The sequence below is a fragment of the Anomaloglossus baeobatrachus genome, chromosome 2 (genome assembly GCF_048569485.1).
Source record: "Anomaloglossus baeobatrachus isolate aAnoBae1 chromosome 2, aAnoBae1.hap1, whole genome shotgun sequence".
Classification (NCBI taxonomy): Eukaryota; Metazoa; Chordata; class Amphibia; order Anura; family Aromobatidae; genus Anomaloglossus; species Anomaloglossus baeobatrachus.
In genome coordinates, this window is record NC_134354.1 from 672,006,308 (window position 1) to 672,021,514 (window position 15,207).

Here is a 15,207-nt window from a genome sequence, read left to right on the forward strand (position 1 = left end):
CCATATCCACTCCCCATCTACACCCATCCAGCAAACTGAAACTGCAGAAGCTGTCTGTGATCGCTCTGAGCCACCACAGATCAGCAATGTGCAGAACAGGCAGGGAGTTAACTACAGTGTGTGCAGGCAGCTAGGACCTAGGAGGAGGGCTGAACAGGGTGTGCAGGCAGCTAGGACCCAGGAGGAGAGCTGAACAGGGTGTGCAGGCAGCTAGGACCCAGGAGGAGGGCTGAACAGGGTGTGCAGGCAGCTAGGACCCAGGAGGAGAGCTGAACAGGCTGTGCAGGCAGCTAGGACCCAGGAGAAGAGCTGAACAGGGTGTGCAGGCAGCTAGGACCCAGGAGGAGAGCTGAACAGGGTGTGCAGGCAGCTAGAACCCAGGAGGAGAGCTGAACAGGGTGTGCAGGCAGCTAGGAACCAGGAGAAGAGCTGAACAGGGTGTGCAGGCAGCTAGGACCCAGGAGAAGAGCTGAACAGGGTGTGCAGGCAGCTAGGACCCAGGAGGAGAGCTGAACAGGGTGTGCAGGCAGCTAGGACCCAGGAGGAGGGCTGAACAGGGTGTGCAGGCAGCTAGGACCCAGGAGGAGAGCTGAACAGGGTGTGCAGGCAGCTAGGACCCAGGAGGAGAGCTGAACAGGGTGTGCAGGCAGTTAGGACCCAGGAGAAGAGCTGAACAGGGTGTGCAGGCAGCTAGGACCCAGGAGGAGAGCTGAAAAGGGTGTGCAGACAGCTAGCACCCAGGAGAAGAGCTGAACAGGGTGTGCAGGCAGCTACGACCCAGGAGGAGAGCTGAACAGGGTGTGCAGGCAGCTAGGAACCAGGAGGAGAGCTGAAAAGGGTGTGCAGGCAGCTAGGACCCAGGAGGAGAGCTGAACAGGGTGTGCAGGCAGCTAGGACGCAGGAGAAGAGCTAAACAGGGTGTGCAGGCAGCTAGGACCCAGGAGGAGAGCTGAACAGGGTGTGCAGGCAGCTAGGACCCAGGAGGAGGGCTGAACAGGGTGTGCAGGCAATTAGGACCCAGGAGGAGAGCTGAACAGGGTGTGCAGGCAGCTAGGACCCAGGAGAAGAGCTGAACAGGGTGTGAAGGCAGCTAGGACCCAGGAGGAGAGCTGAACAGGGTGTGCAGGCAGCTAGGACCCAGGAGGAGGGCTGAACAGAGTGTGCAGGCAGCTAGGACCCAGGAGGAGAGCTGAACAGGGTGTGCAGGCAGCTAGGACCCAGGAGGAGAGCTGAACAGGGTGTGCAGGCAGCTAGGACTCAGGAGGAGAGCTGAACAGGGTGTGCAGGCAGCTAGGACCCAGGAGAAGAGCTGAACAGGGTGTGCAGGCAGCTAGGACCCAAGAGGAGAGCTGAACAGGGTGTGCAGGCAGCTAGGACCCAGGAGGAGAGCTGAACAGGGTGTGCAGGCAGCTAGGACCCAGGAGGAGAGCTGAACAGGGTGTGCAGGCAGCTAGGACCCAGGAGGAGAGCTGGAAAAGGTGTGCAGGCAGCTAGGACCCAGGAGAAGAGCTGAACAGGTTGTGCAGGCATTTAGGACCCATGAGGAGAGCTGAACAGGGTGTGCAGGCAGCTAGGACCCAGGAGGAGAGCTGAACAGGGTGTGCAGGCAGCTAGGACCCAGGAGGAGAGCTGAACAGGGTGTGCAGGCAGCTAGGACCCAGGAGGAGAGCTGAACAGGGTGTGCAGACAGCTAGGACCCAGGAGGAGAGCTGATAAGGGTGTGCAGGCAGCTAGGACCCAGGAGAAGAGCTGAACAGGGTGTGCAGGCAGCTAGGACCCAGGGGGAGAGCTGAACAGGGTGTGCAGGCAGCTAGGACCCAGGAGGAGAGCTGAAAAGGGTGTGCAGGCAGCTAGGACCCAGGAGGAGAGCTGAAAAAGGTGTGCAGGCAGCTAGGACCCAGGAGAAGAGCTGAACAGGGTGTGCAGGCAGCTAGGACCCAGGAGAAGAGCTGAACAGGGTGTGCAGGCAGCTAGGACCCAGGAGGAGAGCTGAAAAAGGTGTGCAGGCAGCTAGGACCCAGGAGAAGAGCTGAACAGGGTGTGCAGGCAGCTAGGACCCAGGAGGAGAACTGAACAGGGTGTGCAGGCAGCTAGGACCCAGGAGGAGGGCTGAACAGGGTGTGCAGGCAGCTAGGACCCAGGAGGAGAGCTGAACAGGGTGTGCAGGCAGCTAGGACCCAGGAGAAGAGCTGAACAGGGTGTACAGGCAGCTAGGACCCAGGAGGAGAGCTGAACAGGGTGTGTAGGCAGCTAGGACCCAGGAGGAGAGCTGAACAGGGTGTGCAGGCAGCTAGGACCCAGGAGGAGAGCTGAACAGGGTGTGCAGGCAGCTAGGACCCAGGAGGAGAGCTGAACAGGGTGTGCAGGCAGCTAGGACCCAGGAGGAGAGCTGAACAGGGTGTGCAGGCAGCTAGGACCCAGGAGGAGAGCTGAACAGGGTGTGCAGGCAGCTAGGACCCAGGAGGAGAGCTGAAAAGGGTGTGCAGGCATTTAGGACCCATGAGGAGAGCTGAACAGGGTGTGCAGGCAGCTAGGACCCAGGAGGAGAGCTGAACAGGGTGTGCAGGCAGCTAGGACCCAGGAGGAGGGCTGAACAGGGTGTGCAGGCAGCTAGGACCCAGGAGGAGAGCTGAACAGGGTGTGCAGGCAGCTAGGACCCAGGAGGAGAGCTGAACAGGGTGTGCAGGCAGCTAGGACCCAGGAGGAGAGCTGAACAGGGTGTGCAGGCAGCTAGGACCCAGAAGGAGGGCTGAACAGGGTGTGCAGGCAGCTAGGACCCAGGAGGAGGGCTGCAGAGGGTGTGCAGGCAGCTAGGACCCAGGAGGAGAGCTGAACAGGGTGTGCAGGCAGCTTAGGACCCAGGAGGAGAGCTGAAAAGGGTGTGCAGGCAGCTAGGACCCAGGAGAAGAGCTGAACAGGGTGTGCAGGCAGCTAGGACCCAGGAGGAGAGCTGAACAGGGTGTGCAGGCAGCTAGGACCCAGGAGGAGAGCTGAACAGGGTGTGCAAGGCAGCTAGGACCCAGGAGGAGGGCTGAACAGGGTGTGCAGGCAGCTAGAACCTAGGAGAGCTGAACAGGGTGTGCAGCTAAGGGTATGTTCACACTTCAGGTTTTTGCTGTGCGGCACAATCCGGCGCCTTGCGGGAAAAACGCATGTTTTTTTTTTTTTTGCCGCCGGGTGTAGTTTTTCCTCATAGACTTTTATTAGCGCCGGATTGTGCCGCATGTACTTGCGTTTGATCCGGTTTTTGCCTGATTTGGCAAAAAAACGTCACTCCGGTGGCCGCACAGGACGCAGAGAGGAACGTTTTTTGCCAGCGGCAAAAAAATGCATAGCTCCGGGTGCGGCGCTGTGCGGCATGGTGCATAATGAAAGTCTATGCGAGCCGGATTCAGTGTCATGCTTTAAACGCCGGAAGCATGTACCGTATCCGGTTTTTACTTCTGCGCATGCCCAGAAGTGATATAAATTCATTGCTTGTCAGAAAATCAACCAATCACTCACTCTCAAACTCTCTCACTCACTCACTGACTGACTCACTGACTTATTCACTCACTCTCACCCACTCACCGATCACCGGCGCAGGGCTGCACGGCTGTCACAATGCTCCGGCGGCTTCTCCTGATTTGAAAATGCCGGCCGCTCATTATTCAATCTCGTATTCCCTGCTTTCCCCGCACACCGGCGCCTATGGTTAGTTGCAGGCAGACACGCCCCCACGCTGAGTGACAGCTGCCTCACTGCAACCAATCACAGCAGCCGGTGTGCGGGTCTATATTGTGCAGTAAAATAATAAATAATTAAAAGAAAAACGGCGTGCGGTTCCCCCCCAATTTTGATGCCAGCCAAGATAAAGCCACACGGCTGAAGGCTGGTATTTTCAGGATGGGGAGCTCTACATTATGGGGAGCCCCCCAGCCTAAAAATATCAGCCAGCAGCCGCCCGGAATTGCCGCATCCATTAGATGCGACAGTCCAGGGACTCTACCCGGCTCTTACTGAATTGCCCTGGTGCGGTGGCAATCGGGGTAATAAGGGGTTAATCATGGCAGGCGTCTGTGAGACACCCCCAATGATTAACCTGTAAGTGAAAGTAAATAAACACATACACCCAAAAAAATCCTTTATTTGGAATAAAAGAGAAAAAAACACCCTCTTTCACCATTTTATTAAAATCCCTAAATACCCCTCCAGGTCCGAAGTAATCCACAGAGGCCCCGCGACGCTCTCAGCTCTACTACATGAAGCTGACAGGAACGGCAGTAGAACACCGCCTCTCTCTATCAGCTCCACGCAGCAACTGAAGGGAGTCGCGCTGTCAGCGGTGACGTCACTGAGGTAATGCCGGGTTGTGTGCGGTGAAGATGCGTGCAGGGTTGTGCCGGCGTGTGCGGTGATAATGCGTGCGGTAGTGCAGGGGTGTGCGGTGATGATGCGTGTGAGGTAGTGCCTGCCTGTGCGGTGTTGATGCGTGCTGGGTAGTGCTGGCGTGTGCGGTGATGATGTGTGTGAGGTAGTGCCGGCGTGTACGGTGATAATGCGTGCGGTAGTGCAGGGGTGTGCGGTGATGATGTGTGTGAGGTAGTGCCTGCCTGTGCGGTGATGATGCGTGCTGGGTAGTGCTGGCGTGTGCGGTGATGATGTGTGTGAGGTAGTGCCTGCCTGTGCGGTGATGATGCATGCTGGGTAGTGCTGGCGTGTGCGGTGATGATGCGTGTGAGGTAGTGCCGGTGTTTGTGCAGTGATGGTGGGGTCTCTGTCTCTCTCTCAGCATAACAAAAAAAAAAAACAAAAAACGGATCCGTCGCATCAGTTTTTTCACAATCTGAGACGGATCCGTTGCATCAGGCACAAACCGGATTGTGCCTGATTGGAAAAAACTGATGTGTGAACTTAGCCTAAGGCTGCTTTCACACATCCGGTTTTTGCCGTGCGGCACAATACGGCGCTCTGCAGGAAAAACGCAACAGTTTTTTTTTTGCCGCCGGTTGCGGTTTTTCCTGCATAGACTTACGTTAGTGCCGTATTGTGCCGCATGGGCTTGCGTTCGGTCCGGTTTTTGCCGCATGCGGCAGATTTAGCCGATGCGGCGGCCGGATGGAACGGTGCCTGGCATGTTTTTTTGTCCAACAAAAAAAAACGCATTGCGCTGCATCCTGCCGATGCGGCGCGATTTGCAATGCATGCCTATGGACGCGGCATGTGGTTTTTTTCACTGTGCATGCTCAGTAGCCTGCCGCAAGCGGCAAAAACCGGACGGGCCGCATGTAAAAAAAACGTATGCAAAGGATGCGGTTTTGTCGCCGCATCCGTTGCATAGGTTTTAGAGCCGGATTGGCCGGCTCTGAAAAACCGGTGGTGTGAACTTAGGCTAAGATGCAGCAGCTCTGCCAGGCAGGAGATCATGTGGTCGGTAGCTGATAGAAGCATTGGCAATGCTTCTATCTTTGCATATTACCGGCCAGTGCTGTGCACCTGCAGGAGAGGAAACAAGTGGTAAGTACACACTGTCTTCTCCCTAATGTCCTGATCTACCGTGGTGTGCCTGCAGCACTAAGAGGCAAACACTGCACACACGATAGATCAGGACACGAACACACGGGAGTCAGAGAAACAGCTAGAGGAGCACAGGCTCTTGGCTGGAGGAGAGGGAGGAGGGGGGGGGGAATCAGCGCTGGGGACATTCATTACCTTAGCAGCAGCACAGAGACTAGCGCGCTCTGCTCTGTAATGCTCAAGACACGTGTTAGGATGGTAGGAGGGAAAAGCAGCGAGGCGGGGAGAGAGTGGGTGGGCGGAGCCGGGATAAAGACCTCCCACCCGGGGCAACGGGACAAACTCTGCAAAGCGTGATAGTCCCTCTGTATCCGGGACGGTTGGGAGGTATGGGTATATGTGCTCTCTCAGTGAATAGTTCACATAGAACGTGGATGTCGGAATGAGATCTTAATTTGTACTTGATTTCCCAGACTTTTTCCAAATTTTTTTTTTTGGTTCAGGTTTTTCACATTGCTACTAAAGTTGCAAGTATTGCATGTATTGGGAATTTTTGGACTAAACTGCAATGATGTAAAATCTGTTGGCAGCTCTGCCTAAAACCTCATTTGTCAGTTATTCATTTATCTGTTTTGGACAAATCCCTTTCCCGGGACATCCTGCTTTGGATTTACTGTCATTATCTAATGTGTCACAACAGCTTTCAAATTAACAACAACTTAAAAAACAATTAACCTTGAAAAGCTCTGCTTGCAGTTTTTGGACAGATGGAAAATGTTCCATTACCGATGCTCAGTGTATTCAGTGCTTCCTTTACTTTACTCATTCCCCGGCTCCCTCTGTCTCATGTTGTGTTTCACTAATAATAGAACCTTGGTTTTATATCAAGTGGAAATGGACAGTTTTAAATGAGCCCAGGATTGGAATACATGGCTATTATCATCTTTTTTTTACTTCCTCTTAGCAAGATTTTTCGTAGTTAATGGTTGATTTGGTCACTGAACCATATTCTTTTTCTTTTTAATTGAATGCAATTCTGCAATGAAAACATTGTTGAATACTGTGATACTCTGTCACTGCTCCGTACAAGCATAATACGGAGTTACAACAATCAATTCATGAGGCACGTATATATCAGTGGTGTCAGGGACCAGCTCACAAAGAGGTGATTTCCCCCCCATACTAACTGGTATAACGCTCAAAGGAATAACTAGAAAACAAAATATGTGGCCAGAGCAACCAGATCAAACAACCCAAAAACGGATTAAAATATATCAATTTTAATTGGGAAAATTTAAAAAACACACAACATACAATAAATATGGTAGATGTCACAAGGAGTACAAGAGTACACCCCAAGCGGGAGAACAAACAAAAGACATTGGTGAGTTGATGTACATACAGTGCAGGTGAAATACATTAACAAGTGACTGAATGTTTAGATACAAATAATCATTATAGTATATCAGGCACAAGAAATCCATATATCGATCACCTAATGCGACCATATAGTGCACTACTCACACATGTGGAAGTTCCCACACACAGCCCAACGCGCATTTCGCAATATGCTTTCTCAAGGGAGGAGTGGTCCGCAGTATGTGCCAGTCCAAAGCTGGCCATGTGCATGAGCCCTGATAGTGATCAAAAAGTCCCTATCCAAAAAAGGTTTCACTGGTCTTGAGGAGACAATACCTTATTTTCTTCATAATATAAGACCTTGCTAGAGTGTGATTTAGAAGAAAAGTCAGTTGACAACTTTTTTTGTTTTATTTTGTTTATCAGGTAATTGTTTCCTCTTTATTTTTTTCTGATTTTCCATCATTTTTTTTGGGGGGGAGGGGAGGGGGGTCAGCTCTTTACAGCATTTAATGAGATTTTCACTTCTAGAAAAAATTATTCCTGTTAAGAATGAAGCTCTAGGGACAATGAGCTGAACATTCTGATTCTCTCTTTCAACACCCTTTGCACAAATCTAATTTTACTCTATTATATTGAAGAGTCTTTTTTATGGTCTTCATGAGGCAATCCCTTTTAAGAAGTCTTTTTTAAGGTTGAGCTGGAATTAGGCTATGTTCACATTCAGATTTTGAGGGGTTTTTTTTTGATCGATTTCTCTCTAAAAATCTTCCTTAAAAACTTCAAAATTACTGATATTTGAATGAGGTCTAAAAGGCATTTTTCTTAAAGGGATTCTGCACTACCCCTTCTGCTCCATGTTTCCCCCAGTTAAACTAATAAAGCCAATACTCACCTTCGATACCGGCACCCTTCCAGCGGTGCCGTGGCTTTCATGACATTGCGACGTCATCCTAGCCCCACATCCAATCATCGCCGGCTTCTGTCTTCCCACCTTCGGACCAAACAAGCAATCAACAAGAAGTGAGCACAGCCCCAGAACTCACTTCCTTTTAATTAACTTGTTTGGTCCGAAGGCGGGGAGACAGAAGCCGGTGATGATTGGATGTGGGGCTAGGATGACGTTACAACATCACGTGAGCCCTCGTACTGCGAGCTGCAGCACCTCTAGAAGGGCGCCGGTACGGGAGGTGAGTATGATCTTTATTATTTAACCTGGGTGAAATGTGGAATCAGAAGGGTTTGGCAAATTTGCAAAACGCAGAATTTCCCCATAGACTTGCAATGTATACTGGAAAATCCACAGATAAAAACGCACATGCATTTTTACTAAGTTTTTTTTGCAGCGTAAACGTATGTAATCCACACCTAAGTATATCAATAAATATTTGACAAAGCCAAATACGAGGAACTATGAAAAACAAAGCCGCATTATAAAAAGCATGACACTCAAGAAGAGACAAAAACGACAGCATCATAAACGTAAAAAAAAAACACAAAAAAGGCAAGCAACCAAATTTAAATAGGTGCAGAAATTCTTCAACATCAAAAACTTACCAAAAGCTCACTGTGGAAACGTAGCATTAAGGGAATCTTTCAGCAGGTTTTTGCTATATAATCTGAAGACACCAGGCAATTAGGACCTGAGAAATAGATTTCAAGGATGTGCCATTTATTAGGCTGTGTACTGTTGTTTGCATACAATGAGTGTTTTATCACCAGGAGATTATCATTGCAGGACTATTCGTGAGCCCTGCTCTGACCATGCCTCCTTCTATGATCTGCAGCTCACTGTCAATAGACAATAAATACACAGAGCTGTGGTATGGGGGCGGGGTTACCTTTCTGAGCTTTGCAACATCTAAAAACTGTGATTATGTCACAACTGCTACACCCAGTAAACTAAGTGATACATCGTTGGAATCAGGGTCTTTAATACTACATTATGCTGCTCTCCGATGACATAGCAAAAACTTGGTGACAGATTCCCTTTAAGTGCAGACCAAGAACTAATGGATGCTGGAAAATAAAGTAGTAGTGACAAGGCAGTTTACGGACAGACTGGTGAGGCTTCAACTACGGTAGATTGGTAGGTGTACAACTCTTTTTCTGATAACAGATGTTTGAGATGAGGATCGGGTGCGGTAAACTTGCCAGAATCTTTGCTCTTTCAGGAAGTAAACAGCTTTTAAGAGATTTGTCAGCTTCAACATTGAAGTTTATTTCAATATTGAAGCTGAGAAATGCAAGCTCAGCTGAGTCAAGCATGCATAGATATCAGATAGTCCTAAAAATAATTGTCAGTAGAAACCATTTGTCTGGCAGTTGTTTAATGTGTATGACTAGGCTTAGTTGTCTATCTACCTACTCAAAAAGGTTTGGAGTTCTGGGAATCGATGAATTAAATGTTTTTAAGATATTGCACATACAACAATAGATCTTGAGTTTGTATAATAAATCGAAACCTAATATAATAAGGAAATAAATGCGTTTACTAAGGATTCCATATTCCTTTATAGCTGGAGACCCTGCTAATAGTTAATTTATGCAATATTATCTTATATTCCATTACTAGGGCACAGAACATTATATGTTGGCGTTCGGATGCCACTGGGTCGGCAGAGCCATAGACATCATCGAACTCATGGACAGAAACACAGAAAACGTGACCGCATGAAGGGAGTTATACAAGAGGAGGGCCATGATGAGTCTCTAGCTCATGGTATGTACTCGTTTTGCATTCGTATACCCAAGCTCACTTCTTCTGATCAGATCTGTTAACATTTTTCTTTGAAGAGTTGGACTAGAGGCCACAACATATGAGACAATCAGAGGAAGTTTCTCCTGTGTTATCATAATCTAGAGGGCACCAAGGGCAAAAATATCAAATTTAGCTCCGTTACTTATGTTTATAGGTGTTGCAGTTGGAAACCATTGTTATACTCCTGGTGTATGTTGACTCTATATAAATAATGGCTAAAGTAAATAAGTGTACCCCATTATTCTTGTAGACACGCCATCCCAAAGAGTGCAGTTCATCCTTGGAACAGAAGAGGATGAAGAACATGTGCCCCATGAGCTTTTTACAGAGTTGGATGAAATCTGTGTTAAAGATGGACAGGATGCTGAATGGAAAGAGACAGCAAGGTAAAAATAGCTAAGAATCACATGAACAAACAATATGATATATGATTCAAAATAATATTACTTTCTATAGGTTGTGTAGGATGATATTGGTGGGATTCTGATACCCCCATAGTCAGCTGTTGGCAGATCCTGCTGCAGTTGGATGTAGATAATAGCTAAGCTCTATACACCACATAGTGGCCATTCTAGGATACTGCAGCTCTGTCCTCTGCCCCATTCATTCCAATAGGACCTAAGAAAAGTCATTACACAGTGTACATAGTCAAGCCGTTCCAGTTCCATACACTTTCTCCACCCTGTCGTAGCCGGAGCTGCAAACAACGGAATGGCAGGGGTGCCGGATTTCCAACTCCCACCATTTGTGTGTATATTGATGAACTGTTCCTTGAAGAGATCATCTATATCAAAGTCTTGGACAGCCCCTTTAATACTATACTGTACATAGTAACAGTATTAGTTAATATTCAAATTGCCTCTTCATAGAGGAAGAGAACTAACACTCCAGTGCCACCTATTGGATGTAGCAATCCTAGAAGTCAATATCAACCCTTTAATAAGTCTTTCCACATGACTTAAAGTAAGAAGATACAGACAATTCATTTACAGACATGTCTTTCAGATGTTTACCACACATCAGTGCAAAGCAGAAGATTAGATTTGGCAGGTGAGAGACCTCTGACAGTGGTTCCAAGGGGAAACTATTTTCCTTGTGGAGAGCGCCAAGTCAACGTAAGGAGACTTAGGCCATTCAGTGCTCTTCTGGGAATTTTAATGTGCAAATAGCCTTTTCACAGAGAAACAGGACTTAAACTCCAGTGCCATCTAATGGGGATAGCAATCCTAAAATTGAGTATCGACCCTATAATGAGCCTTTCCATATTAGCCTCTCATCTAGACAATCAGCACTGATGAATGGCAAACACCTCCAAACACTTGTCTGCAAGTGGAGTTTCTGGTTTACTTTGTTATCCTAAGGCATGTGGCAAGGCTTATTGAACCCATTCCGACATTGGCTGTATTCCATACATCCTGACCACCAGTGCGTTCCTGACCAAGGAGGTACGAGGTAGGTCCTGGCAATCGTGGGGACATAGGAGATGTTCTTAACGCAATCACCGCCATGGACTCTGCTTTCCTCACAGTCAGGGACGGTCCCCGCGCTGTCCATGACGACCTCTGGCTCACCCAGGTACGGAAAGCGTCTGGGATCATGCCAGGTACATGACTCCAGAGGGTTCTGTTAGGACTGCACTAAAAAAATGTATAAAAATATTTTTTAAAAATCAGAGAATAAAGAGTAATAAAAGAAAAAAATATATACCAATCAATAAGTATATTTATGTACAAAAAACATATTTGGTATCTCCGCATTCGTAACAACCCAAACTATAAAACTGTAACACTAGTTAACCCATTCAGTGAACACCATAAAAATAAAATAAAATAAAAACAAAAGTTGCAAAAACTATGTATTTCCATCGCACAGGTGGCAAAAAATTAGAATAAAACACAATGAAAAAATCATATATAAATAAAAATGGTACGGCTGAAAACGTCATCTTGTCCTGCAAGAAACAAGGACCCATACAGCTCTGTCAACGAAAAGTTATAGCTCTGAGAATACAGAAATGCAAAAAACATTTTTTTTTCTATAAAATTGTTTTTATGTTCTAAAAATGGCAAAACATAAAAAGACTATATAAATGTGGTATCACTTTTTATATTTTATTCATACTGACTTGAAGAATAAAACTGTCATCGCTTTTATGACTTGGTGAACGGCGTAAAAAATAAACCCCAAAACAAATACAGTTCCTGAAATGCTATTTCTTTTTTTTTCTGCCTCACAAAAAGCGGAATAGAAAACAACAAAAAATATTATGTGGCCCAAAATGGTACCAATAAAAACTCAAACTCATCCCGCAAAACACAAGCCCTCACATGACTCTGTCGGCAGAAAAATAAAACTATAGCCTTCAAAATTCGGCGATGTAAACTACCTTTATTTTGTAAAAAAGCGCTTTTAGTGTGATAGTAATCAAACCTAAAAAAACCCCCAATATAAATCTATTATCGCTGTAAACGTACTGACCAGAGGAATAAAGCCGCCTGATCACTTATACCACATGGTGTATGGCTTAAAAAAATAAATAATTCTTCAACTGCTGTTGATTTGTTCATTCTGCCTCCCAAAGATCACATTACAGCACCATTCACATTTATCCTGCGCTCTGCGCTGAGCGCTCAGGCAGAATTCTTAATGGAAGATTCTCTGTAATGAGGCAGAAGGAGTCACTTTGAACTCCCATCTAGCCTGTGGTTCGGCAGTGTCCATCATTTCACTCAACTTTCTGGGTGTGTACAAAAGTGCGGTCATCAACAGTTTTGTTCACCTTTTCAAAGACAGACACCGCTGAACAGAGACCAAATGGAGTCCGGAGTAACTCTGCTGCCTCATTAGTGAATGGATTGGATGTTACCTGAATCATGTGTTTTTGGAGATGTAGATGGATACCCCGATATAAGTGCTCAGCATAGAGCACAGTATAAATGTGATCTGATCCAAAATGTTTTGTACCCCAGATTGTCACCAAATAGCATTCAGCTCAACCCACAAAAACACAGGTCCCCACTCAGTTCCACCCTCGGTCAATGGAAATCTAGACTTCCAAAAAAGTAATCCAGCAAAATATGCGCTCTCAAATCCAAATGCACCCTCCCATCTGAGCCCCACGATGTGGCTAGACCATAGTTAGTGTCCACAAGCTGGAGACAATGTACGGGTATTACAATGTACTGGGCACGACAAGGACTTTTATTTGCCATTTTTAATTCTGCAACATTCACTGCGTTTTGACTTAATGGGTGTTTTTCCAGAGACAAAATCAACACTACACTCGTAGATGAACTCCCAGAGGGGTGTAATTTCCAAAATATGGTAATTTCAGGGGGTTTCTGCTGTAAATGGAGTCCACAAACTATTCTAGGAAAATCTGTGCTTCAAAAATCAAATGACACACCTTCCTATCCAAACCCTGCCATGTGGCAAAAAGTACTGTAATGTCACATGTGGGGTATTGCCACATTCAGGAGAAATTCTGTAGCACATTATGGGGCATTTTTTACCTATTCCCCTTGTGAAAATTGGAAATCTGGGTTTAAAAAAACATTTTATTGATTTAAAATGGTAATTATTTTTCCTCCACTGCCCAATTGTATAACATTTTGAGACACACCTGTATTGTCGATATGCCCACTGCACCCCTAGATAAATTCATTGAGGGGTGCAATTTGTAAAATGGGGTCACTGGTGGAGGGGTTTCTGCTTTTCTGGCACCTCGGAGGCTCTGCTAACGTGACAAAGCACCCGCTAACCATTCAAACTAAATCTGCACTCCAATAGGCTGCTTCTTCCCTTCTTTACTTTCTACTGTGCCTCAAAAGTAGCTTTTGACCACATGTGGGATATTGGCGAACTCGGGAGAAATTGCACAACAAACTATACTGTCCATTATCGCCTGTTAGCTTAGTGAAATGAAACATTTTGGGTTCAAGCAACATTTTTGTGGTTAAAAATATTTTTTTCATTTTCACATTTCAACGTCATACAATTTTGTGAATCACCTAGAGGTTCAAGGTGCTCTCTAAACATCTATATAAATTTATTAAGGGTTCTAGTTTCCAATATGGGGTCACTTGTGGAGGATCTCCACTGTTAAGACACTGTTTAGGGGCTCTCCATTCGTGACATGGCATCCGCTATCTATTCCAAATAATTTTTGTGCTTTAAAATTCAAATGGCGCTCCTTCCCTTCCAAGTCCTGCTCTGCACCCAAACAGTAGATTTCCAACACACAAGTTATCGGCATACTCAGGAGAAATTACACAACAAATTGTATGGTGCATTTTCTCTTGTTAGCCTTGTGAAAATGCAAAATTTGGGGCTAAAGTAACATTTTTGTGGGAAAAGGTAAAATGTTCATTTTTTTTCTTTCCACATTGCTTTAGTTCCCGTGAAGCACCTAAAGGGTTAGTAAAATTCTTGGGTGGGGTTTTGAGCAGTGTGAGGGGTGCAGTTTTTAGAATGGTGTCACTTTTGGGTATTTTCTCTTACATAGACCTCTTAAAGTCACTTCAAATGTGATGTGGTCCCTGAAAAAAAAAATGGGTTTTGTAAATTTTGAAGGAAAAAATTAAATTGCTGATTAAACTTTGTGGGAAATATTATTTAGTAACTATTTTGTGTGACATATCTCTGGTTTAAGAGCATAAAAATTAAAAGCTTGAAAATTTCAACATTTTCTCCAAATTTCCTATATTTTCACAAATAAGTGCAAAAAATATTGTTCTAAATTTACCACAATCATGTCACAAAAAACAGTCTCAGAATCGCTGGGATCTGTTGAAGCGTTCCAGAGTTATAAAGGGAGACTGGTCAGAATTGAAAAAAAATGGCCTGGTCATGTAGGTGAAAACAGGCAGGGTCGATATGGACTTTTTTAATTGATACGTCCAGTAGGTGGCGATAGAGCTCTAGTCTTCATTCTCTTTGAAAAGGATAATAGTATATTACAATTCCTTATGGAGGATTGTATGGCCTATAAGTTTCCTTACTATGTCTTGGCTCTTTCCACAAGGAGAAGCTTTCCCCTTAGACTTCGATCACTTGTAGTCACCAGTATATCCTCCTATTCCTCCTGCTGCATACAGCTGTTGTAGATTATTTTTTGCTGATCTTTTATTCCATGATATTGTACATAGCATAGTCCCAGATCATTGTTTCTTTATCTAACAGAACCACAATGCTTTGTTAATTAAGTCATATGAAAAGGCTTGTTACAAAGGTTGTCCACTACCTTTACATTGATGACCTATCCTAAAGCTAGATCATCAATGTCTGATTGGCCGGGGACCGACACCCCGCACCCCCGTTGATCAGCTGTCCTCGGTCTCAGCAGCAGGCAGCCGGAAATGCTCAGCACCGGTGCTGCTCCATCTTCTGATAGTGACCATGGCCGGGTATTGCACATGTGCCTTCTATTGATATGAATGGGAGGCGGATGTGCAATACCCGGCTGTGGCAACTATCAGAAGACGGAGCAGTGCCACAGCTCAGCATTTCCAGCTGCCTGCTGCTGCCGCCGCCAGGACCAATGTCAGCTGATCAGCGGGGGTGCGGGGTCTCGGACCCTGGCCGATCAGACA

The 15,207-nt window shown here is 46.1% G+C and overlaps 1 protein-coding gene across 1 annotated transcript in view; it reads left to right on the forward strand.

Annotated features, from left to right (window-relative positions):
• Positions 1-15,207, forward strand: part of SLC4A8 (solute carrier family 4 member 8) — a 324,851-nt gene that overhangs the window by 189,110 nt on the left and 120,534 nt on the right. The window contains exons 3-4 of the mRNA XM_075337135.1: positions 9,431-9,577; positions 9,867-10,002. Of these exons, the coding sequence (XP_075193250.1) occupies positions 9,431-9,577; positions 9,867-10,002 (283 nt within the window). The remainder of the gene's footprint in view (positions 1-9,430; positions 9,578-9,866; positions 10,003-15,207) is intronic.